This window comes from Grus americana, chromosome 3, assembly GCF_028858705.1.
Source record: "Grus americana isolate bGruAme1 chromosome 3, bGruAme1.mat, whole genome shotgun sequence".
NCBI lineage: Eukaryota > Metazoa > Chordata > Aves > Gruiformes > Gruidae > Grus > Grus americana.
The window spans coordinates 40,280,436-40,304,760 of NC_072854.1; the positions used below are offsets into that span (position 1 = coordinate 40,280,436).

The 24,325-nt window shown below is 41.3% G+C and overlaps 1 protein-coding gene across 1 annotated transcript; it reads left to right on the top strand.

Moving 5' to 3' along the window:
- The first annotated feature begins 7,352 nt into the window (after nucleotides 1-7,352).
- SPACA1 (sperm acrosome associated 1) lies at nucleotides 7,353-23,846 on the top strand. The gene is made up of 7 exons (XM_054822281.1): nucleotides 7,353-7,557; nucleotides 11,165-11,221; nucleotides 15,192-15,293; nucleotides 15,669-15,775; nucleotides 16,106-16,241; nucleotides 23,316-23,451; nucleotides 23,725-23,846. The coding sequence occupies exons 1-7, from the start codon at nucleotides 7,353-7,355 to the stop codon at nucleotides 23,816-23,818; spliced, it is 837 nt and encodes a 278-aa protein (XP_054678256.1). The 3' UTR covers nucleotides 23,819-23,846.
- The last annotated feature ends 479 nt before the right edge of the window (nucleotides 23,847-24,325 follow it).

Sequence of the window (24,325 nt, forward strand, 5' to 3'; positions counted from 1 at the left end):
ATCCTTCAATACTTGCATAGCTCTAAAAGTCTGAGCCTCAAATAAGGTTCTGCAGAAAGATATTTATGTAATGTGAAATCCTGTTGTATTAAACAACACAGGCCTAAGTTGACCCAACAGTGACCTTTTTAATAATAGAAAAATCATCAAAATAAGCAAAGCACAATGCAAATGCAAATGATTTGGTTACAGTAGATTTGATCAAATAAAACAGACAATCTAATTAACCAGTGATTAGATTAAGTAGAAGTCTCTGTGTTGAGTGATGGATAATTAACTGGAATTGTATTTACTTATTTTTATTGTACTGCAGAACAAGGCACATCTTTGCCTTTCTTTCCTTTCACTGCAGTCTTTTAATTAAAGAAAATTATTCTGAATGTTTTACACAGAATCTAGGCCTCTAAGTAAAGACCGGTAAGTTGGAAAGAGAAAGGCAGCCCTATACTGAGATATAGTTGCCGATCAATACTCTTTGGATAAATCACATCCAGTGTAACAGTTACAACCCTGGCTTTTCAGAGCTGCTTGGCATTTATAGCTCCAGCTGAGTGGAATGTGAGCTGCAGGTGCTCAGCCCTTCGGAGAGCCATGCCCTTATTGTTCAAACATAATTTATGCTTGAGAACAAACAAACAAACATATTCAAGGCAACTCCTAATTTCCGCACCTGAGTCAACTGAGATTTATTTTTATCAAGGCAAATGCACATGAGGGAATGGTGCACAGCTGATCAACATCTAAGACAGAAATGGATCTTGCACTTTGAAATCCTTATCAGAAATGGTTGTGGTGACTTTTAAGCCTAGGCTATGTAAGAGTCAGTCTTTTAAAGTAATTTAATTCCCTCCTTTTAAGAACTGTAATCTGGAAGATTGGTTTGGCTCCCCATCACTACCAGAAAAACCCTATACTATTGAAGAAGCCCTTTTAATAACGTAGCTTGTCAAATGTTAGATGTCATTTTAATTTTTTAAGTATTTTGTTAATTGCGTATTTGCCAGAGGCTCTGTGATACCCTATAAAAACTGTCATAGCAGGGAATCACTATGTTCACCATACACATGGGTTGCATATTCACATGTTCAGAATACATAACAGTTAATTTGATGAAATATCTGCTGGCAAAATTTCTCCCCTAGCTGCGGGATTACTGTCTGTCTGTCTGTCTGTCTGTCTAGACACTCTTACTGCTCTCATTGCCATGGTATCTCAGTGCATCCAGACCCATGGATATCTGAGGAGGAGTTAATAAGCATTAGCTCTTCCTAGGTCTCTTCAGAGGATGCTTCTGCCAAACTGCAGGGGACAGCAGACGAAAACAGCATGATTCCTGAATGCGATGAGCTGCCTGATGAGGAAAGCTAGCAGGACAGTGTGGAAGCTCTGGCATCTATTTAGCAGTGCCTTGCAGCCTGCCTCTGGCCAGGTGGCAGGGCATTCGTGTGTTGGCTTATATGCAGGCGTTTTTCTCACCTGTGTGCAGAGACGAGCAAAGCTAGAGTTACTGCAAGCTCTGTGCTAGAGAGGATGCCAAGGAACACCATGTGGAGGCGGGTGAATTCTGGATGAGAGAGTGGGTAAACAGAAAGGCTGAAGTGCCAGGGGTAGCCTCGGGGGCATTCCCTTAGGGAACTAACAGCAACTGAGCTAGAAAGTAAGGCCTCACTACAGCAATTAGCTTCCTGAGCTCATCTTAGCTATCAGCTAGACTTTTAACAGAAAGACCTGGTTGACCAGATGATGTCCATGCCTGCAGCTGCTGTATTTTAAGGCAGTATTTTTGGTCCTGAAACGCCAGTCCATGAATTTACCCATTTACTTGTAAAACCTGGATTTTCTTTCTCTTTTAGGGTGTAGACTTTATTTTTGCTGGTGCTGAGTGCAAGGCAGAAACAAATAAAACCACACCTTCTCAGCACTGTTGATACTCAGAGCTCAGGTGTTGATGCCCATGATGTTATTAAGAAAACTTCTATTGTCCTTCACGTTAGCAGGCTTTTAGCTAATTCGACTTGTATTCAGTCCCTAGTTACATCTGAACAACCACTCAGACCAAAAAGTGCTATAACCCTGGGAGCAAAATGTGACCTCTGGTTTGTACTGTTTCAGCACCGATTCTCCCAGTTCTCAACCTGTCTCTCCTCACATGAAGTTACTGTACCTCTAACCTTTCTCACTAAAGTCTGTTCAGTGTAACAGGAAAAGGGATGGGTCTGTATCAGAAAAGTTCAAGAATATATCTGAATTCTCTGATATTTCTGGCATAAAATATTTAACAAGTATTGTTGTTGAAAAGTCTGGTGTCAGGAAGGCGTGTGTACGTCTTAAATAACATGGGCAAAATCATATCATCACAGCATGCTATTGTCCATGGACAGAAATCTCAGCTGAATTCCCCCATCTTTCTCTTCCCAAGGCCATGAAGACAATGAATTACATACAAGCCACAGGACTCGAGTGTTTTCCAGTGTCCAGCAGCCTAGATGCATCCTGACTCCATCTCATGACAAAACCCAGGCACTTATCTTCTCCTCCTCCCCTACTCCCTTCTCCTCGTCTTCCTTTCTGGAAGGCCAGATGTGTAGATGTAGGCAAGAGGGCCTTGCTGCCAGCAAGGAAGAAGGAGTTGTAGAAGATAAAGGAAAGCTCTTCCAGTTTTGGTGGAAGCAAGGAAGAGGGAGAATAAGTAGATATGAAATACCAGATCTCCTGAGAAATATCAGCCAGGAGGGAAAGAAGAAGTAATGCTTAATTTTTTCTGCTCTGTGGTGATAGATGCATGCAGACACCAGCCTAGGAATTGTGGGGAAACTCTAATGAATCTCTCCAAGTTGTGTCTATGGTGCTGATTACCACTGTTCCTGCAGAAGCCACTTGTATTTGTGATTTGGAGATGTTTTCAGCAGGCAATGAAATATTAGTCGCTATTTAAAAAATGTACCACATAATTGCAGAAGATAGCATGTTCCCATTCCAATTAGAAGTGAATAACTGTAATACCTGAAGGAGCTTTGTGCAGCATCTGTAGGTAAATACAGCTCTTTGTAAAGGAATCTACACATAGAAAAATGCATAATAGGCTTGTGAATGGTAAGGTTTAGGTGTAAACTACTGAAGTAAAAGAATCACTATCTCATGGAGAAATCTAAGCAGAGTTTGAGATGTTTTTTCCCTAAAAGATGCAAAATATATTGCTAGCAAATCATGGTCTTCTTTATTGCTTGTATATCAATATGGCAAGCGGAACACTTTCTACCTCAGAAAAGTTTGTCCTCAGCTCTTCATGTTAAATTCACAAAAACATTTAGACACGGCAATGCTTCATCTTCAACCAAAGCCTATCTTCATACATTAACTGTGCTTGCAGCCATTCTCCAGCACTGAGGTCAACTGCCATGAACATACTGACTCTTAAAACTCCCACACGGCATGGCTGTTGCGAATTGTTTGCTGGGAATGGGACTGCTCCCAGTAAACATCTAAATGAGCTCATTGCAAATGCCGAGACATACCCTAACTGCTAGGTTGTGTAGGGAAAACGTAGGGGCCTCTATTCAACAGGTACACAGTCTTTTGACATGTGTAGAGCAGATGGGCAGATTCTGATGATCTACATGTTGAAGGTGGTTGCTGAAAGTGGTGGTGCAGTGACTAAATCCACACTTTTGTAGATTCAGCCCTTAACAATTTATGGAAAGTTCCCATTTCACTCCCATCCTAGAATTAGTAGCATCTAATCAGCTTGAACCTACGCTGTGGCAATATGTCAGGTACCTACAGAGTGTCCATGAACCAGCAAATGAACTTGAAATCAGCTGAAGAAATCCTACTGATGTGTGAATGGAACTCTACCTGAAGCCTCAGTAAAAAATGCAACCAGTTCTGCAGCTTGAGTTCCTTCCTGCATTCGGTTAGGTGTTGATAGGCCTACAAGGGCCAAGTTCAGGGCTTTGATTAAGCACATGTGACTCTGCTCTCTTGATGGAACTGCACTTGCCCATCAGAGGCCTGATTCTGACCCAAGATCTTTGTACACCATGTTTATGTTGCTTTCTTTGCATAATTCTACAGTGCTGAAAGATCTTTGAACAAACTTATTTTATAGAAGGGAATAGAAATATATATGGGGTATGACTGCAGGCTTGCAAACAGAAATACCTGAAAAAACCTCTGTTCTGCTATTGATCCAAAGGAGTGCTGGAAACATTACTATGGCAACAATTCTTAACCAGTGGAAGAAGCATGCCATTATCTGTGCATAGGAACAAAACAAGAGGAGGCGTTTTTCAGAACTGTTGCCCACTTCCCCTTGACCACTGCAGATGTGCTGACCTTCTGGCATGAGCTCCTGCTGCAGGAGCTTTCAATGAGATACGACTTACAGAATTATTTATTGGCCCATGCACAGAGAATAAAGAAATTCTATTGACCAACAGAGTCCTGTCACAGAAAACAGCACTGCATGGAACTCCTGTTTTCGAAGTGTATCAAACACCTTCCTTACCTCGTTAACAACCTGGGTTATTGATGTGAATAAAAGAGACAAGGCTGCTCTGGCTCACTGTAAATGTTGTCTATGTCATTTGGCTGCACACCACTTGAACCTTTCGCAAGTACAGTTATTAACTCAGAAAACTACTGAGCGTCTAATCTGGCCCTGTTCTTACTGAGAGCAAGTTCAGGCTAAAATACAAATCTGTTGGCTTTGTGGTAATGGTGTTATTTGGTCTATTAATTAGCAACTAGACTAATAAAGTCAGCAAGAAACCATTTTGCTTTATATGGCTAAATTGAAAGTACACATCCCATAGAGCCTGAAGGCAGAATTGAGAGCTAATCATATTCCAGGTGTTTGTAACCCTTAAGAAGCTCTGCCTGCTGCTCTGGGCTGCATCTCTCATCCTCAGCTTCACATGTGGATAATGTGAAGGAGTACTGTGACTCTGCCCACTGTTCCCAACCCTGGGGAGGGGAGTGATACTGGCTACAAGTCCAGGCAGACTGTTCTTCCTGAAAATGACTGAGGAAAACGATTGTGTGGGAGATGGTGCCAAGTGAGGAGAGAAAAGGAGCAGCCTGGAAGAAAGCTTCCAAATACACACTCCCACTGCAAAAACACTTTATGGCTGTCCTGAGGCTGGGGAGAAGAACAAGCAGCTGCAAGCTCTTTCCAAGCTGTTTGTTTGCCAGTCTTCTCTCTGGGCAGCCAGCTGTGAGAGCAACACAAGTAGGTGGAACAGCTCTGCCCACTTGGGAGCTCACTACTGCTCCACAGAGCCACTTAACTGCAGGAGCCAAGTGGATATTGCCCATTGCCATTAGTATTGTTATCCCCTTTTTAAAAAAAAAAAATCAAAACAAAACAAAGACCCCCCCCCAAAAAAAAACCAAAACAAAACAGAAAAAGAAAAGTCATAAAAAATGAGAGCCTGGACAGAAGACAGACTGTAGAAAGAGACAAAGACTAACACCAAGTATGTGAAGTACAAGGAAGGAATGGAAGGGACATTGCTACTGATAACGTTGAGAAAATACACACGATGCCACCCAGCTTTTTACTAGATCCCAGCCTAAAAAGCTGAGTTCCTGCTTATTTTGTAGAGATGGTAAAAATTTATTTCTTCTAGAGAAGTATGTAGCCCTGCTGTTCTTGGAAAATGTTCATATTTTCTTAACACCACTGTTAGAGTGGTGAGGCACTGGAACAGGTTGCCCAGAGGGGCTGTGGATGCCCCATCCCTGGAAGTGTTTAAGACTAGGTTGGATGGGGCTTTGGGCAACCTGGTCTAGCGGAGGGTGTCCCTGCCCATGGCAGGGGGGTTGGAACTAGACAATCTTTACGGTCCCTTCTAACCCAAACCATTCTAACATAAAATGTCTCCTGCATCCCATCACAAGCAACCACAGTGGAACAGAATATATGTGCATCTGTGTGTATATATAGGTATATATTACATGTGCATACACACAGATAGGAAAGTGTGTTGAAAATGTCTTGATGAAAGAAAAACTAGAATACACACTTGGATCTAACCTATTTGGTCAATCTTTTCCCCTTCCCTAGAGACAACTGGTTTTATTCAATATTGACTTTTTTTTCTAGTTGTAGATGACTTTGAGGCCTGAAGATATAGAAATAGGAGCTATTATTAAGGATATAATTATTATTTTGGCAACATCAACTTTGACAGCTTCATGAACTTTATTGAATAAATGATGGTTCATTACCCATCAAATAGTATTTTCCCACTTCTCCAGCTTACTCTGCCTTCAACATCTGAGAGCCTCCAAAGTATTTTATAAAAGTAATAATCTTTCTTCTAGCCTTTAGGGAAGCAGCTTGAGCAGTTCCAGGAATTTTCTTCCATATTTGCTGTTGCACATGTGAGAGCAGGTGTCCTGGGAAGAAATTATTAAGGCTAAGTCAAAGAGATAAGATACAGGGGTAGTCTTAAATGCAGGGAAAGCTCTGTTCATTTTCAACTCCCAAGAAAGCGAATTTCTCACAGCCAGGTCCAGCTCTGCACTCACAAGCAACCCCCTGTTGCCTGCGTTTCTTTATTCTGGGGAAATGCAATTGCTGATGGAAGTCATGCTCACTGAGGAGGAAGTTCTTGCCCAGATAGCTTGGGACATCTGCAGAGGCTTTCTCAACATCAAAGTGGTGACTACAACATGGCTTCTGTGTAAAATGTGGGAGCATCATTTGAAAACACTGATTTTGGGTGGTGGGGATGCTCACTGCAATCAGGCTCTTATATTCTCTACCTGCTGGCCTTTGCGTCCCACTCAAAATCAGAACTGTTGTCTGACGTGCCTATTGTACACAACTGCATTTCTTCAGTTTGCACAGTCCCCCTTTGCACAGGGCTCTGGCATATGGGGGGCTGCAAGGTACTGTGGAAAACCTGGGACAATGTTTTACGAAACAGGAGTCAACCACCAAGATTAGAAGCTAAATCTGCCTTTTCTGGACTTTGGAGCAGCAAAAGCTTTACTTGCCGACGTTATTATTCAGGCCCGTCTTTAGCAGGTAGCCACAAAGTTTGGGTGCCACAAAGTTTGCCACCGATTTTACTGGAAAGAGGGGCTTGCGCTCCAGCATGCGAGCGCAGTAGTCCCATCACCAGTGAATGCCAAACCAAGCGGCGGCAAATTGCTCTCACTTCGGTTACCTGCTTCAATCTACGACCTCGGGGTCCCCGGACCAGCCAGCCCGGGCGGGCACGGCGGCCGGGAGGCAGGAGCCCCTCCGGGGCCGGGCAGGAAGCTCGGCCGGGGCCGGGCTCGTTGTGACGCGCCCGGGGTTGCCGGGCGGCGCGGCGGGCTCTGGCTCGGAGCGCGGCGGCATGGCGCTGCGGACGGGCGGCACGGCGGGGTGGTTGGCCCCGCTCCTGCCTCTGCTCCTGGCCTTGCTGGCAGCGGGCGCTGTGACCGGCAGCAGCGCGGAGGGTGCGGAGCCCCTGGACGGACGCACCGAGGCGGAGGCGCCGCTCGTCCCCGCCACCTCCGGCCCCCGGCGCGCCCTCCGGCGCCGAGGCTCTTCATCGAGAGGTGCGGGCGCTGGTCTCCCCGCAGCCCGACTGGCTGCCTGCTCGTCTCCCCTTATGGCTTCTCCCGCAGATCCGGTGATTCCCACTCCCGCCGAGAGGAGTTTCCTCCCTTCCCGCCCGGCTTCCCACCCCACCCCAACCCCCGGAGGCAGGGGCTGCGGGGCCGGGGTGGAGGGAGACCAGATTTCGTGTGGAAGAGCAGATATTTGCGGGGCTGCCCGGAGTCGTGCTTTCTGAGCAAGGCTTAATCACCGCCAGGATGTAACGATCTCTCCTCGGTGTCATATGCAGGCAGTGGGAAGGTGTCAGAGTGTATTCACTGCTTTATTAAGCCGTGCAGCATCACAGGGGCCCTCCTCAACGGGGAGGCTGGGGAGACGGGGAAAGCTCCAGATCTGCTCGTCACTCTCGTAGCCGAAAGTGTGGGCTACGGAGAGTCGGATACGTGCAAACCCCCTCCGTCTGTCGTCGAGCAACTAACCGCACAGGTTCACAGCTGACGCGTTGTCAAGTGCAAAGCCAATTGCCCATGGAAAGATTTCTGTCCTCGGAAACCTGCATCCCCTTAGCTGCCCCGGTGGTATGACTTTGGGGATGGAGCAGTGCTGCTCCCCCTCCCCTCTGCACTTTGAGTTTCAGGACCCCTGAGTACTAATGCCACAATACTTGGCAAGAATGAGATGCCCGACTCAGGAGCGAGGGAGTTCTGCTATGGTTCACAACCATGATTTTGAGAGCTCTCTGTTGACGTTTTTAGTAGGACTTCTGTGGGCTTTTAAAGTGTTTATCAAAATATCCTGCACGTATGCTGTGATGTGGCTTGTAATTAAAATGGTGTATAATGGCAAAGATTTCTGTTCTACATAGGTTTTACAAGGCTTCCAAATGTAGAGAGGAGTACAGACTGCCTTTGCTGTGCTGGTACTAATTGCAGCCCCCTGACAGGAATGTAAATGCAGTTCCTTAGCACATTCTTATCTCAGCATGTGTGGGATTTACATATATAACTCCTATTAATGCTAATGGAAGCTATATACATAATTCTTTTTGCATAGGGCTGACACTATATTTTTATCTGAACCTGATGCAACTGGAACCAGCCATGTTATATAAGTAGAAAGATCTGTAGTTTCTTACCGGGAGCATTCATTTAAAATGTATGGAGGAAATGCAAGTAAAGGAAGCAATACAAAACTTGGTATTGTGATATTGGCATGGAAGGTTCATAACATTCATATAAAAAGTCTTATGTCATCTGGAGGATTATCAGTGAACCTGATCCTATTTCCCTTAAAGTTTCTTTGTGTTGTTTATTTTTTTTAATTTTCATTAAATCAGAAATCAGGATTGGTGATTAACTCGTTAATGTAGAACCAATCAGCTTCTAATGTTTAAAGGTTTATTTGGAGTATTACTACTTAGAAAATACAGTATCTTTTTTATTTATAGTCAGTTCATCGTTATGAATCTCTGACAAAGGAGTCATATTGTGCATTGTGCTGCTCCTGAAGCCAGAAGTACCCTGAAAGGGCATCATGGTTGATACCTTTACCTAGAATTAGGACAAGTTTGCTTTCACTGGTTAGCAAAGTCCTTCAACCTTCTATTAATAATATCTGAAGTTTTGTGTCTCTTCCGGTTTCTAAAGCTTTTTCTTCCTTTTTTTTTTTAAAAAAGTGTCTGGATGGGAAATGGCAGCTTCTCCTTTCAGATATAACACCCTGCTGTGACTACACTCAGCTTGTAATCTCAAAATTGAATATAGTAATGCCTACTTTTAGGGTAGAGGTTTGGGGCTTACTACAAGCTGATATAAATTGTCAGAAATCTCTCGAGTTGAGAATTTACATCATCTGAAGCTGTCCTAGCCCTCCCTCCTGTTCATTGTTGCATGTTTACGTTTATTCTGTACACACGAATAAGCGCAACTCATGTTGTGCCAAGTTGAAAACAGGCATTTTTAAACAGGACTGTATTTAGACTGCGGACAGGATCCTTCAATTCTCCTCCTCCTCTCTGCTGTGCTGCGGTAGTCGCTGTTAGACAAGACTGTTGAATGACTGCCCCATTAATTTAAAAGAAACTCAGGGAAACATGATAGGATGTCCATGGTGGGGACCATCTTCTCAAGAAGTTATTTTTGAAGGCTCATTAGAGATAGAGTTTGAGGATACATTACCTGTTCTAAAGGTTGTCTCTGTTTTCATGGGATTTTAGTCTTACCATTTTTTTCCTTATGTTATGGCTAAGGTTGGATTTTTTATCATTCAGCTGGATAGTTATTGTTTAAAAATTGTTGTGCATACGCTAGAAGACTGTTCTGACGAGCACAGCTTATATGCTGAAGTAAATGTCAAAACCATAGAGACAGTTAGAGATAACAGAAGAATAAGATTTTGATGGCTCGTTTATAATGTTGGGAAAAAGAGTTCAGTATCAGTGTATCATTGTAGAGAACGCACCGTGCTGCTGCTGTAGTGTAAATCCTTTACAATGGAGGAATAAAGGTTTTATATTTGTATATCACTGACTGCAAGAGAAATGGATCTGTTCCTTTCAACCTGAGAAATTTAAAGTTTTGGATAGTGTGTGAAAAATGTAAATGCTACTCAGAGATTTAGTAGCAAGAAGTGATATATAAACTTGCATTGCTGCACAGAAATAACATTTTGTAAACATAAATCTTGACTATAAAAAACTGAGAGACAGTGAAAGCAAACTTTACATTGGTAAGTATTTGTTATCAGAAAAAAATAATCTGAGTAGGCAGGACTGGCAGTGTAGACTTGTAAAAACAGTCATAGTGACTTTCTCTTTGCATTTGGAAGAATTGAAAAGACCTATTGCTTATTTAATGAATAATTTCCAAAGTAGCTTCACTAAGTTATTTTCTCTATGGAACATTTACTGTATCTCAGTATCCTTATAAACAAACATTCAAATTTCATGCTATTAGGAATAAAATATATAATCCAGATTTGAATCCCAGATGGAGATGAGAACCTTTTGCTTTTCTACATTCTGTGAAACCCATTCTGTAACCTCAAAGTACCATTAAAAAATGGAAAGAACCCAATCACAGTGATTAAAACCCCAGTACCTAATTAAAATACTGTACCTGGTTGACTCATCTTTGTGCTGGCTGTCTAAACTTGACCTTGAAGTGTGATGGGGGAAAAATCATGTGGGAAGGCGTACGTTAGCCAGAAAGAACAAAGACATGAGTTAACTGAATATTATTTAATGAAAAATTTTCTTAACTCTTTTCAGGGAAGACCTATAATTTGCATAGAACCTAGACACTGCACTTCCCAGAGCATTCAGTAGACTAATTTAACATCATAGGCTGGTTTATAAGAAAAATAATTTTTTTTTTATTTTAAAGAACCATCTTAAGGTTTAAACATGAATGCTATTCAGACTGGATTTTATGATAAATTTTTCATAAATGTCTTGTTTTTCTAGTCTAGTTAGTGAAAGCAAAACTGTTGGCAAAGTTCACATTTCAACTAAAAACTAGGAAAGACTTCAAGGAGTGAGTTTCCTGTTAATTGGGAATTTCCACCCCATCATTGTATTAGAGATGTAACTTTAGACTTTGTGTTCAGGTCTGAATGCCAGTGTGTCCAGTGAAGTGGAATTTGGAGTATGCACAGTTACATGTGGTAAGTAGCAAAGCAGATGAATAAAACATATTGTCACTTGTTTTTGAAAAAAAAAAAGAAAAAAGAAAAAGTGCTAACTGTAGCAATTTAGCAGTTGTAATTTGCTTGCCCTTGTTCACCTCTCATTGATTTCAATTGCCAATAACTATAATTAACAAAAACAATCAGGCTGATTGTCATTAGGAGTTTAGGTCAGATCTGTTGTTTTATTAATTTCACAGCCTGCAAGCTCCTATTTTAAACCAGTTCCCTACGTTTATTGGCACATGAGCTGCCTTCCCCAAAGTAACAATTTTCGCTATTTGTGAACATCTGTGAGATGTTCAGAAGATGAAAGATCTTCTGATGCTTCTCACAGATGTCTTCCCACATACAATATTGCCAAAAAATTGCTTGCCTGCAGTAGCCTGTTTTGTATTCCACATTTATACAATTTATAAATTGTGCAATGGAGAGGAGAGGTATCATTCTGGAGTAGGAAGGGAGAAAGAAAAAATGAGATGAGCCTTAAGAAGACATCTCTGAGTTTAAGGTGGCGACAGAAACTGCTGTGAGGTGGTAATTAGATTGCTAAGGAAGCAGTCTTGATTCAGAAATGCTATTAATTTTTTTTTCAGAACAAATTCAGCTTCTTGTAAGACCACAGAAAAAAGAGAGACGAGTTTTTGCCTCCATCAATCTGATGTTTTCTAGAGTATGCCTTTTCATTTTTTTCTAGTCACTTTTTCTCATTTCCAATGATAGGACTTCCTTGATTCCCTGCTATTTCCAATCTTAGGACATTATGGTTTTAGGAGATTTTTTTTTCTTCTGCATACTTTAATATTTATCTTTCTTAACATCATAATTTCAAATCTGCTTATATGTTCCATATACTGATGCTGTATATGTATCCCCGTACTATTAATAACATACTTGCTCTGGTGCACACATCTTTTGGATACTAAGAAACTGCTCCTTAAGTCCCATCCCTCTAGGAGATGTCTCAAATGTTCCTTATTTTCAGGGAATTTCACTAAATTTTGTCTCAGTTTTATCTTTGGACCCTCAGAGTTTATGTTGTGCTGGGTTAGCCTTGGCTGACTGCCAGGTGCCCACCAAGCCACTCTATCACTCCCCTCCTCAGCAGGACAGGAGAAAATAAGATGCAAAACTCGTGGGTTGAGATAAAGGCAGTTTAATAAAGAAAAGCAAAGGCCACGTGCAGAAGCAGAGGAAACAAGCAAAAAAAAATTATTCTCTACTTCCCATCAGTAGTTGATGTCCAGCCACTTCCTGGGAAGTAGGGCACCAGTATGCATGGTGGTTGCTTCGGAAGACAAATGCCTTAATTATAAATGCTGCCCCCCTGCCCCCGTCTCTTAGCTTTTACTGCTGAGCATGACGTCATATGGTATGGAATATCCCTTTGGTCAGTTTAGGTCAGTTGTCCCAGCTGTGTCCCCTTCCAGCCTCTTGCCCACCCCCAGCCTAGTAGTCTTTGGGGGCTGTTGGGTGTGAAGAGAAAGCCTTGATGCTGTGGGAGCACTTCTCAGCAGCAGCCAAAACGTCAGTGTGTTATCAACACCGCACAGCACTATGAGGACTGCTATGGGAAAAGTTAATTCCACCCCAGCCAGGCCCAATACAAAATGTTTAACCCCTTTAATACTGAAAATTATGTAGTCTTACTGAAGAATCACGAAAGAGAAGCTCTAACAAAAAAGAAGGCATCATCACGTATCTGGTACCATCTCATATCTGTAGTTCACATCATGTTTGTAGCCTTCATTCTAGTCCAGGCTGTTCAGTGCATGGCATGTTTGTCTGTTGAAAGGCTGAGAGGTGGTTTCGTCATTCTTCCAGTAAAGCTGGAAGCTCTTTGCCTCCTCCATACTCCTCCTTACTCCCTAGATTCCTCTATCTAGCCCTTGATACTTCTTGCTTTCTGAACTGACTCCATTTCCTTTATTTTTTCTCAGTAAATGCTGTGGCTCAGATCCATTGCTCCTCTAGTCATAGTCCAGGCTTACAGAGGCATTAAAGCTTAATTAAAGCATATGATAATGATGTCTTGTCATACCTGCATGAAATTTGCCTCAGTCTCTTTATGATCTAATTGTTTTGGCCACTCTTACCTCTGAATTTCTCTCATAACTGCTGTTTTTGTATTGCTAAGTATTCAGTTCTTTGTGGATCATTCCTCTTCACCCCCCTCTCTCCACCAGTCTATTAATTTACAGTTCTCTAGGGTGAATTTCATTTTGGTAATTTATTTTTACTGCATTGTGGCCAGTTTGCTGTTAGGTTAACTTGTATGACTTGTTGAAGTTAAGACCTCATTTGTTAAGAGGTTCTCAGTAGAATAATTTCATCGGCATTGGCAGCTGCTAAGAAGAGGTGGGGAAAGGAAACATGGGAATGAAAGAAAAAGCTGTCCAAAAGGAAGAGACAGAGGAATACCAAAAGATCTAATTAAAAGAGGGTTTTTTTTCATCAACCCTTTGAGTATGATGCTTCCCAAATTTTAATATTCCCATAGATAAGACACAGTGAGATTTTTCCTGATGAATATGACTAGAGCTAGCCCAACACCTAGATTTTATCAAGCCAGCCTTTTGGCTTTTCATAGGTTTCCTGTCTTTTTTATTAGATAAAAAAACCTACATGGCACTGAAGAAAGAGGAATGCCTTTAATAAAAGTGTCAGATCACTGCCATTTACACCTCTGTCTCTGCATCCATGAGATGAGACATTCTCTGGAGTGGAGAACGATCCTCGTTTTGTGTCATTTTCAGTAAGTGGTGTTGTCTCCCTCTGTCACTTGAAGTACTGTTTCCCAAGTTACATGACATCTCTGAAACATTCTGAAATCCATTGGTTTATATAATACACATTTAAGGAAGGCAGATGCATCATAAATGCAATATTCAAACCAATTTCCTATTTATTTTTATACTGCAAGAGGGGTTTTAACTCTCCTCTTTCAATGCCTATTAGTAAACAAAATGCTTCTGGAAAAATGGCAAAACCTTCAGTGTTTACTGGGCCTAAACATATTATTCCTGCCTCCCCCACAAGCTATGTCATTCCAATGAACTGTGTACAGACTGTTTGGCAAAAACAGTTATAGCACTTGTTTTGAATTTGTTCGTAATTGTTAAAATGAGGATGTTCCCATTGAAATCCAGATAGTGAGTGTGAACATTTTTTTTTTTGCTTACTTGAATATAGTGTAGGAATTTTTGTTAACTTTACACATTTGTGGTAGGTTATCTCCTGTTCTTTGTCTTCAGTAGGACCCTCCACATTGCAGGTGGAGTCCTGGTGGCCAACGCTTGATTTCACCTGTTTCTCACGAGAAGGCCTATGTTACTGACCACCAGCCTCCATGCTTGAGAGGCTTCATTTTGGGGGCTGTTAGTGGTATTCTTGTATCGCTCATTGTTGGTCACTGTTAGGTAACTTAAGGCTCCTCCGTCTCAGTCCCAGGAGGTTTTTAGTGCCTTCAGTTTCTGCTGACCTTGGTGGGAGTTGAAGACACTCAGACAGTCACAAGACTGGAGGCAGACTGAGTTGGCAGTCTGTATGAGATTCTCTGTGCCATCTGATTTGAGAATTTAAAGGCCAGGAGCCTAAATGCTTTTATATTTAAAGTGAATTCACTGTTTTGCAGAACATATACTAGTTTCATTTAAAATTGTTTTTCTGTAAGAAAAGTTTTGAATTCATTTTGAATTCTTTTTCTGACACATGATGATTCTAAGAATCTGGCTCCCTACGGTGCAGAGTCTGACAGAAGTAGATGTTGTCTTGCAATCTTAGATACCAACATGGGATAGCTTTAGCAGGCACTCTGAGATGATGTGTTTTGCCTGGTATTTGGTAGATACAACATATTAACATCCAGGGTAAAGAAAGAGAAAGGAAAAACAGAGAATGAAGGAAATGAAGAAATGCAGAGTGAAAGATTTTTTTTTCTTCCCCAAAGGGATTGGCATTCGAGAAGTTCTGTTAACCAGTGGATGCCCCGGGACTGAAGAAAAATGTATTGTCCGTGTGGAGGAATGCCAAGGGCCAGTAGACTGTGGATGTAAGTGGAACACTGTGATACAGTAATCTACAGCAAATAAGCTGATTCAAACATCCTTGTTCTCTCCGAGTGTGGTGGAAGTGGAATGAAGTGATTGCATTCAACCCTACAATCACCCTGTTAAGCAATCCAGTAATGTTTCAGATCTCATTTCTGTACTGGTGTATGCTTGATTTCAAGTCCCTGTAAAATACCATTTTTCTGCTATGTGCTTCATTCCAGACATTAGACCAAGCAAAAAGTATTTGAGGTAATTTTAAGGGAAAGGATGATTTCCAAGTAACATTCTGTTGTTTGAAGAATTATGAACTTTATGATCTATATAGAGATGTTTCATATATTTGATGATGTACGTATTAAACATTCCTCCTATAGGGGGAATACCAATTTCTGAGGGCCTTTCCTGTGTGAAGATGCCTTGTATTTATATGCCTCCTGAAAATCGATTTAAATTTGTTTGGAAGATGATAACTCCAAATCAGGTGAGTAACTGAACCCCATTTTGTGCAGAAGAATTGCATACTGCATGTATTTACCACATGCTCCATCTGAATTGTACAGACTTCTGGGCAGATTGTTGCCCTTCCCAGTCGTTCAGATAGGAGGTGTTGAAGAGATGGGAGAAGTTTTCCCAGGAGCCAAGAGGTCCTGGCAAGTTGAAAGCTGTTGGAGTACAATAAGCACTTTTTTGTGTGTCTGACAATGCAACTCGTCTTTGCGGATCTATTTGAAAAAATACAACACCTCTCTTTCTTTCTTTCTTTCTTTCTTTCTTTCTTTATTTTATTTTATTTTATTTTATATATGGCTAGACAGCACACATTCTTCCCAATGATTCAGCTATTATGGAAGCTTGCAGAGATATCCATTTGGTTACTTTCCAGTGCGAAACTCAAGAAAATGGAAATACAATTGCCTCTGTAAAATATGCAGTCTACGCAACAACTGGTAAGCTTATAGAGATGCTTACAGTCTTCCAGTGATATGGCCTTGTGTTTTTTTATGTAGTACTCAATCTTTGTAAGATTGCATGTCACCAGTATAGTATATAGGCAGGAGCTTGTGTGTTGTGGTAATGACTGTCATGAAATGCAGGCCAATAAAAGAGACATATAAAAGGAAATGCCAGAATGGGAATGAAGAGGTTCCTTGTGGTAGGAATGACTATTTTCTTTATGCTTTGTAAAAATTCAAGCTAAAATAAGGAGGTTTTCCTATTACCTGCTTATTTTTTTATTGCACCCAGGTTGGTTAACATAGACTTCTTTTTTTTCTCACTGGCTAGCACCAGCAGCATGGGTTCTGCAGTTAAGTCTCCTTTCCACTTCAATACTGAAGCAGGAAAACAACCTTTTGGAGTTTTTCTTTTAGTGGCCATCTGGAATTTGCTTATACACAATGGATTCCGTGAAGCTTAACATTAAAAAGAATACATCACAAAACAGTTCCACAGTGCTATCTTTCTCATCTCCTCTGCTAATGGGATTTTTGCTGACTTCATCAGGAAATGTAGCATTGTGCTGATTTTCTCAAACCATGAGAACAGCTCCTCGGAAACTCCATCTTTTCTAATCAGAGAAAGAGTGAAAGTGCCTTGCTCATAGAAACTCATAGAAACTTTTAATGAAAAAATGTAGATTCAGATCTTATGAAAAATTATGGCAGACTAGAAATCAAGAAATCCTTGGAGATACCCCTCTCTGTGTTTCTCCTCTCCATGTTGTTTACCTAGGTAAAACTGTCTGGCCTGGGAGTCCTGCTTTTTTACCTCTCTCTTCAGTAAGATAGGCTGTTTCCTGTATCTCTGTTGAGGTCCTTTCTGCCATTGTACAGTAACATGGAATTTGTTTATTCATTTTCTAAATCCATCTGGCAGTCACAAAACACTCAAAGCTTCCCCCCCCCCCCCCCTTCAGTCTCTATGTTCCTTTTTGTACAGAGGAAGCTTCCTTTAATCTGTTTTAGGCTTAAGCATGCAAATGGTGCCATTGACTTGAGTCAGTGAGTCATCAATAGGAGGACTCACACACTTGGGTTCAAGCTGTGACTGTGTAGTCTTGGTGAAAAGTGGTCAGATGAAACCCACCCAACATAGATATCCACTGAGAACTTCTTGCAAGGATTGAGACTTACTGGGTTCAGAAAATATGACCACACAGAAATCTGAAGACAAGCTCTAAGGCTTATTAAGTAGCTTAAAAGCAGCGGGTTGTTGTGCTTTGTGCCAGAGCAGTGTCCTTTGGCTTTGTACAGAGGTGTTTCTGGGCTTTGCTTCCCCAGGAGTGCCATTATTTGGACATAAGAAATTATTAGCTGTTAATTAGGTACATAGAAGGAGTTATCAGCTGAAGCTTTGGTTGAGAATGTACCACGATTTTCATCTTACAGATCTGGTTTTGCTCTCTGTGGATGGTCAGAAGTCTAGCCAGATTAGAAGATTGCATTTACTTTTCTAACAGGATCAGGAGGAAATGAGAAAGATCCTTCTGACAGTGTCAGTGGATGTGGCAAGACTCATTGTGTTTGGATGTAGATTTTTTTAGCTGCTGCCTTGTATTTTTCAGAGCTGCTCCCCTCTCTGAGACCATGTCTTGCTGTGTTGTTCAGACTCTGGGCAGGGGTAGCGTTTCTGCCCATGGTACAATGCTGCCTTTCCCAATTCCTCATTAAAAGATTTTTTGAAATGATGGTTGGGGAATTTGAGACTTAAGTTTATAATCCCTGTCAAACAAGATGGTTCCTCTACCTACTCCAGAAAATCCTTCTGCTGAGTGAACATCTTTTTCTTTGCCATTTATCTGGCTAGTCTCGAAGCAGCTCTGGCTGCTCCTCACAGCCCCTCACTGCCTGGGCACTGGCACCTGATACAACAGGCCTGTGGGGAGAGGGTCTCGTATAGATCTTGGGAGGTGTATTTGAACCAGCTGAAAGGGCAAATCAGTTTTAGTCAGGAAAAGAGCGGGTCCTCTCTATTACCTCCTAAATTACTACTATTTTTTTAATCCAAGGCAATTCTGACCATCTCTCTGCCTCACTGAAGTCAGTAAGCTTAAATTGTGTATTTTGTCTTTCTCATCACCTAGATCACTCCTTTCACTATTCCACAGAGATACATTTCTTGAAGCCAGCGCTACATGACAGGGCAGGGGGAATGGAAGTGTGTTTACTCCATGGCTGGCCTTTCTCCTTGGCACTTTCCTAGAGAGAAAGCTTTGAAGTCATCACCAGACCTAAAAATTATCAATGCAGCCGATAAGAGGCGAATGTGTTTGCTTTGGTCTTGTCCTTCCTCCTCTTTCCAGCACTCTAATGTTTTACCCACGTGAACAGCAGTGGCCAGATTCAGCAACACCATCTGCAAGCCTGGCCTCAAAGCCACCACTTGAAAATACATAGCGTGAGACTTTCTGCTTCAGAGTTTGAGGTGTGGGAGGTGGGAGGAAGGAAAGACATGTTGCAAAAGGGCAGGTAAAACCTCACAGGAATTTGTGTGTATTTGTCACGTGGCAAAACTTTGTATGAGTTAATTTTAAAGCTATGCATGGAGAACTTCCATGTGTCCTTTACCAGTGATCACTGCCTTAATGACCTTTTTACATGAGTGAGTGGTTTTTAGTAATTTGGCTCTTCCTTTTGTTTTCAGAACCCTTCAGACCAATGGGTTCTCGTTGTCTTTTATAGCAAGAGAAATATGACAGAGAAGAAAAAGTATTTTATCTTCATCAAAAATTATTGGGATTTTGCAAAGAAAATCCCATTTTTTAATAACTGATATTTCTATATGTCCTTCTTACTAAATCACTACCCTGATACACTGAAGGGTGTTGTTTCACACTCCCGCCCGTTGTGTTGTTTGGTGTTTTGTGAAGACTTTGGGGCTGGAAGGAGGTTTATTCATGTTTACTAATAATAGTCGTGTGAGGAGGGAGGACTCTGCAAGGGAGGAATGCGAGAGCAGAGAACGATCCTCATTAGGATGCTATGTGAAGGGTGTCAGCCTACTGAGGTCCCAGCTGTGCTCCAAGCTCCACACTTCTCATGAGTGAGAGAGCGAGTTTGGGATGTGTGTCTAGTGGCACTTCTGTGGAGAAGATGGAGGCAATAGCATTTCTGTGTCTCGGAGGCCATTCTAGCCCCCATCTCCCTTTAGTTCATTTCCTGCTGATGACTTCAGTGCCAGAGCTTCCTTGAGAGAGAAAAGTCACATCTCTGTAACTGGCTGCTGTACAAATGTGTAATCAGCATGGCCATTTGCACAGAAAGGCAATGGGGAATCCTAGTACTCAAGATTAACAGCTTGGATCTCCTCTGTGTGTATGTAATCCCGCTCTCCCATTAGCATATATCCATCCATTTTTAATACATAAAAAAGGGCTTATAGATAATCTAGAAGGGAAACAAAAAAGCTATGCATCACCATTATATTAAGGGGGGGGGGGGGAAACCCCAAATCAGCCTGCAGAGGCAGAATCTCATTCCCCTCTGCCAAACTGATGCATACTGTCTGGATCTGAAAACCAGTGGAAAGAACTCCTGTTGGCTGCTGGACCGTGTAAACAATTGGTTAAGTGTCTGCTTGTAGATGGAGCACTGCTGTACACTCAACATCGTGGCCTAGGAGGAACTCCAGCTCAATGAAAAACTCAGAGGAAGAGGAGGATGAAGAGGAACAGTGCTGCTGGCAGAAGTAGTGGGTTTCCTTTGGACAGAAATGGTGCTAAAAAAGCACGTGTTCCACTTTCTTGATATATATGATTTACAGTATTGTGAATCTCTGTCTTATTGAAGAAATGACTGAGTAGAATACAGAGACAGAATTTGTATTGCTGCTGTTTTCAGGAGGGAAATGGTAGCAGTGGCAACAGATGCTTCTGAATGTATTTGGATTTAAGCAAGTTAAAGGAGAGAGGGTTCCATGAAGGCAGAGGACCGTCCAGAGACGCACTACACTCTGTAGAAGTCAAAGCAGCCTTGTTAAACTGTGATATACAATGCAAATATAGTTGCTGGGCCACACCACAGCAGAGAATGTACTCTCTGTTTTACGGCTATCCTTCTCTGGTGCTTGGTGTGAGAGAGTATGGGATGTATCTCTTTGGGCCCAAATAAGAAAGCAGTAAATTTCTAAGGTCCTTGAGCCGGTCCTGCACAGTGGCACAGACTAACTATATTGTTCTGATGGCAGAAAGAAGGTAAAAAAGCTGTCAAGCTTCTTAGCAGCTGGTAATGGCCATACAGATGACACTTTTGGTTTCCTTTAATCCAGCCTGTTGTCCCCCCACTGGCATGGCAGATAGGATCTGGGGTGGAGGGAGTGTATGGTGCTTGGACCATTTGAGCTGTTGGAAAGACTTCCGTGAACCATAACCAGGACACTCTGGGGTTTCTGCCACAGGGCTGGCCACAAATCAGCAAGCACCGGTGGAAGGTACGAATTAAATTGGAACATTCCTTCTTTTCCTTCCTTCCTGCCTTCTTCTGACTTGCACAGATAAATGGATCTTCATAGTTTAGATCCAGCAGTGCCTACTATCTAAGTGCAGTATCTCACCCTTGCATTTCATTTAAGTGCATTCCTTTTTTAGTTAATATAAATAATCAACAGGTAAAGTGAGAATGCCAAGCTTTCAGTAGGGCTGGAAGCAATCTGCTTGAAACTGTCAGATGTGTTATCAATGTCTTTTTTGTTTGTAGAACCCTAGAAAATTTCTAGTGGAGTGCACACAATTTTAGGAATTTTTTTCAATGAATTGCAGAATATATGTGATAGTTCCTTTTTCCATCATTCTTTATAGTGAAGTAGTCCACAGACCCGCAGTGGGCTGTAGACTTTAAGTTGAAAGTCATTGAACTAGACTTCACACGTTTCAAAAAAGAATTGTTCTTCTTATTTTTACTAAGCTAAGTGGACTTTTTAAAAAAGTTGATGTAAATACATCTTTGCAACCTTAACTGTAAGCTTAAGATGTTTTTAGGCATATTCTGGCTGTGGCAAAATTCTCACAAACTAACTGGGAGTGTTGCCTGGACTTTAGCAGTGCAGTCAGTGGCTTAAAAGTGCACCTGATGTGAATCAGTCTTTGCTTATTGTAAACCAGCCTTATTGGGAAGCTGCTTTCCTGTCTGCTTCCTGCTTGCATTTTAAGCACGTGCGTTTGCTTGGAAGGCATCCCCTCTGTATTATCAGGTTGTCTCTTGGGCAGTTCTAGTTCTTGACTATTGGAAGAATTTCTTGTCTAGGAAGAAAACTTGAATAGATTAGTTGTGGATGACATAAAACTTGGGTTTTTTTTCAGCAGGCTTCTGCTACAGGCTGTAAACAGAGGTATTCCTAGACTTCTAAATTTACATTTTGCCAAGGGGAAAATATATGACATTAATCAAATTGAACAATCAAAGATAATTTTCATTAACCTCCATGCCCCACAACTGCATGTAATTCTAAAAAGACACAGCCTGGTCAGTGAAGTGAATTAGACTAAAAGCAGGTAGTTCTACATTGTATGAAAAGCCCAGTATTCAGACTTACTATGTATGATATTCTCAGCCAGTTCACCATTCTTACCTGTCCTGTACCTTGCAGAATGATCAGGAGAATCCTATAGATGAGATGTGGTTTAAGAATATCAGAATGAAAATTCTGTGATGCAGGGGATTGAAACTCAAATGATGCGATGGAAGAGTTGCTTAGATACTACGGTGGTGACAGTGGCACAGGACCTTATATAGAAGTAAAAATGGAATAGAAATAGAAATAGAAATGGTGTTCCTGCAGTCATTCTGCTACACAGAATTCCTACCAGTGTGAACATGAATTTTGCATACCAGTCAGCAGCGACACAGGATCTTACAGTTTTAGAAACTGTATGAGGGAAAATGAAGAGAAATTAGGGTTGGCTTGTGTAAAATTGTCAAAGCTGGAGGGATCTGGGAAGATGCCTGACGGTTCATTGATTTGGTCAAATGCGGCTGAACAAATAAGGTCAATTAAATTTCACGAAAAGGTGACTGGGTTTGGTTTCCAGGTGTTTCTTTATCCAGTGTCAAAAAAACAGATGGGGGAAATTGGTTGACTATGTTCAGCTTTTTCCGCTCTTCCTGGGTTGTTTGTTAGAGTCATCTCCTAACTGGTACGTTTGGTCTTAGAGAAACAGCCTAAGTAATGGCAGGGCCTTCAGTTTCCTTAGGTCAATGGTCGAACAGGCTGCAGCATTACAAAATGCATTTTTACTTTGTATCCTTGCTACATTTTTCACTTCTCAGCTTCACGCAGCTGCTCCTCGCTATGTGTTTCTGGGCCATGCAGAACAACTCCTTTCCATGCTCAGTGGTTATTTGCTTTAAATAAAGGCTTTGCAGACCTAGATAGAGACGGGGGAACTGAAAAGCAGCACTTGAGTCCTTGAATCTGGTCTTTTGTTAGCATACTCTCTTTTGGCTTTGTTATTATCATTATTATTGCAGCAATTACCATTGTTAGAATTCTTCTGTAGCATGGTGCCTCAGCCCTGGGTGGCAGAGCACCTGGTACCAGGCACAGAACAAAGAAGTCAGCCTGCCTCGAGTGGCAGCCAGCCTGTGGTAATTCTTCTGTCTTTATCGTTCACATATCTTATGTGGACATGTCTTGAAATCTTACATTAAAGCATTTCTTAAAGCAAAAATATTGTTATATTAGTTATTCTTAACGTGTACCAAATAGATACTTTCCCACTTTATTTTTTTCCTTGTCTTTCGGAATTGCAGTTCTTTGTGCTTCATGGCTGTTAGGTGACGTATCCCACTCCACATGCCTTGATCTCTATTTCTCTGCATCTTCCCTGGTTAGATATGCCTTTGCAAAGATGGTATAAAATGCTACTATTCTAACTTTTGCTGATACAGTAAAGGCCTGAAGATTGTGAAAGATGTCAGATAGTTAATAATCAAGCCTTGCTCCTTTTCAGTCCTGTCTATCAGATTAAATGCCTGATTCATTTGAAATTTTGAACATAATAATGACCATGTATTTCTTTTCTTCAGAAATGCAAACAAAAAAATCAAAGAGAATAGAAACAGGACAATCAAGGACAGAAGCCGTTCTGGTCTTTTGCCTGGTAACTGGAATCATTGTGACTATTGGTGTGATCTTTGCCATGATCTTTATGATTCTTCACTGGTAGGTGGACAGCATATGATGTGATTTACATTTTATTTGATCAAAATATGGTATTACTGATGACAAACATGACCTGGGGTGAGCTATTTAAATTTCTCTGTAGTTCAATATTTGTGTTGCCAGTAGAGAAAACAGGAACAAGCTTCTGGAGATTGGAATTAAGTACTTTACAAAGCAATTACAGTGATTGTGGATGGGAAGGAAAAGATTCAGAGCAATTTATGTAAACCTGCTTAAAGGTATGTTTTTGTTTAATTCCTTTTTCCATTACAGGGCTGTTGTAAAATCTATTTGGGAATCAAAATTTGGGCAAGGCAACCAAGAGAAGAAGCTGGCCAACAAAAGATCACTGCATAACATGGAATAAATAGCCCCCCACTGAGGGTCCCCACTGGCCTTTCGAGGAATTGGAGTCTTCACCTGCAGCTACAGTGTTCTCACCATCTGCATTAGCCATAATATAAATGCCAGAGCTTTCACTCACAGAGGACGAAGTACAGAAGTCCTTCTAGGACTTGCATAATGAACAGAATTAGAAAAAAATAAATTAATTGGATTACGTAGAAATATGATATAAAGAAGATTAAAATATGTTTGAAATACTGGTTTTAAGAAGTACTTTTTACAGTTCATTCACTGTCTTGGATTACTGAACTTTAAGTGAAATGGGTAAATATACTTCTATTTTAAGGTGGACATCATTCCCTATGTAGTTTAATCATCTGAGCACCTCTGAACTGGAGAACCAAAGCCAGATTTTTGTGAGGATGTTGAAAATGAAATATTTAACATGTTTTAATTTTGTGAAGATGTTCATCTAGACTAGATGAAACTAGGCATATGGTCTAGGCAGAGACCATTTTTTGTAAAGTGC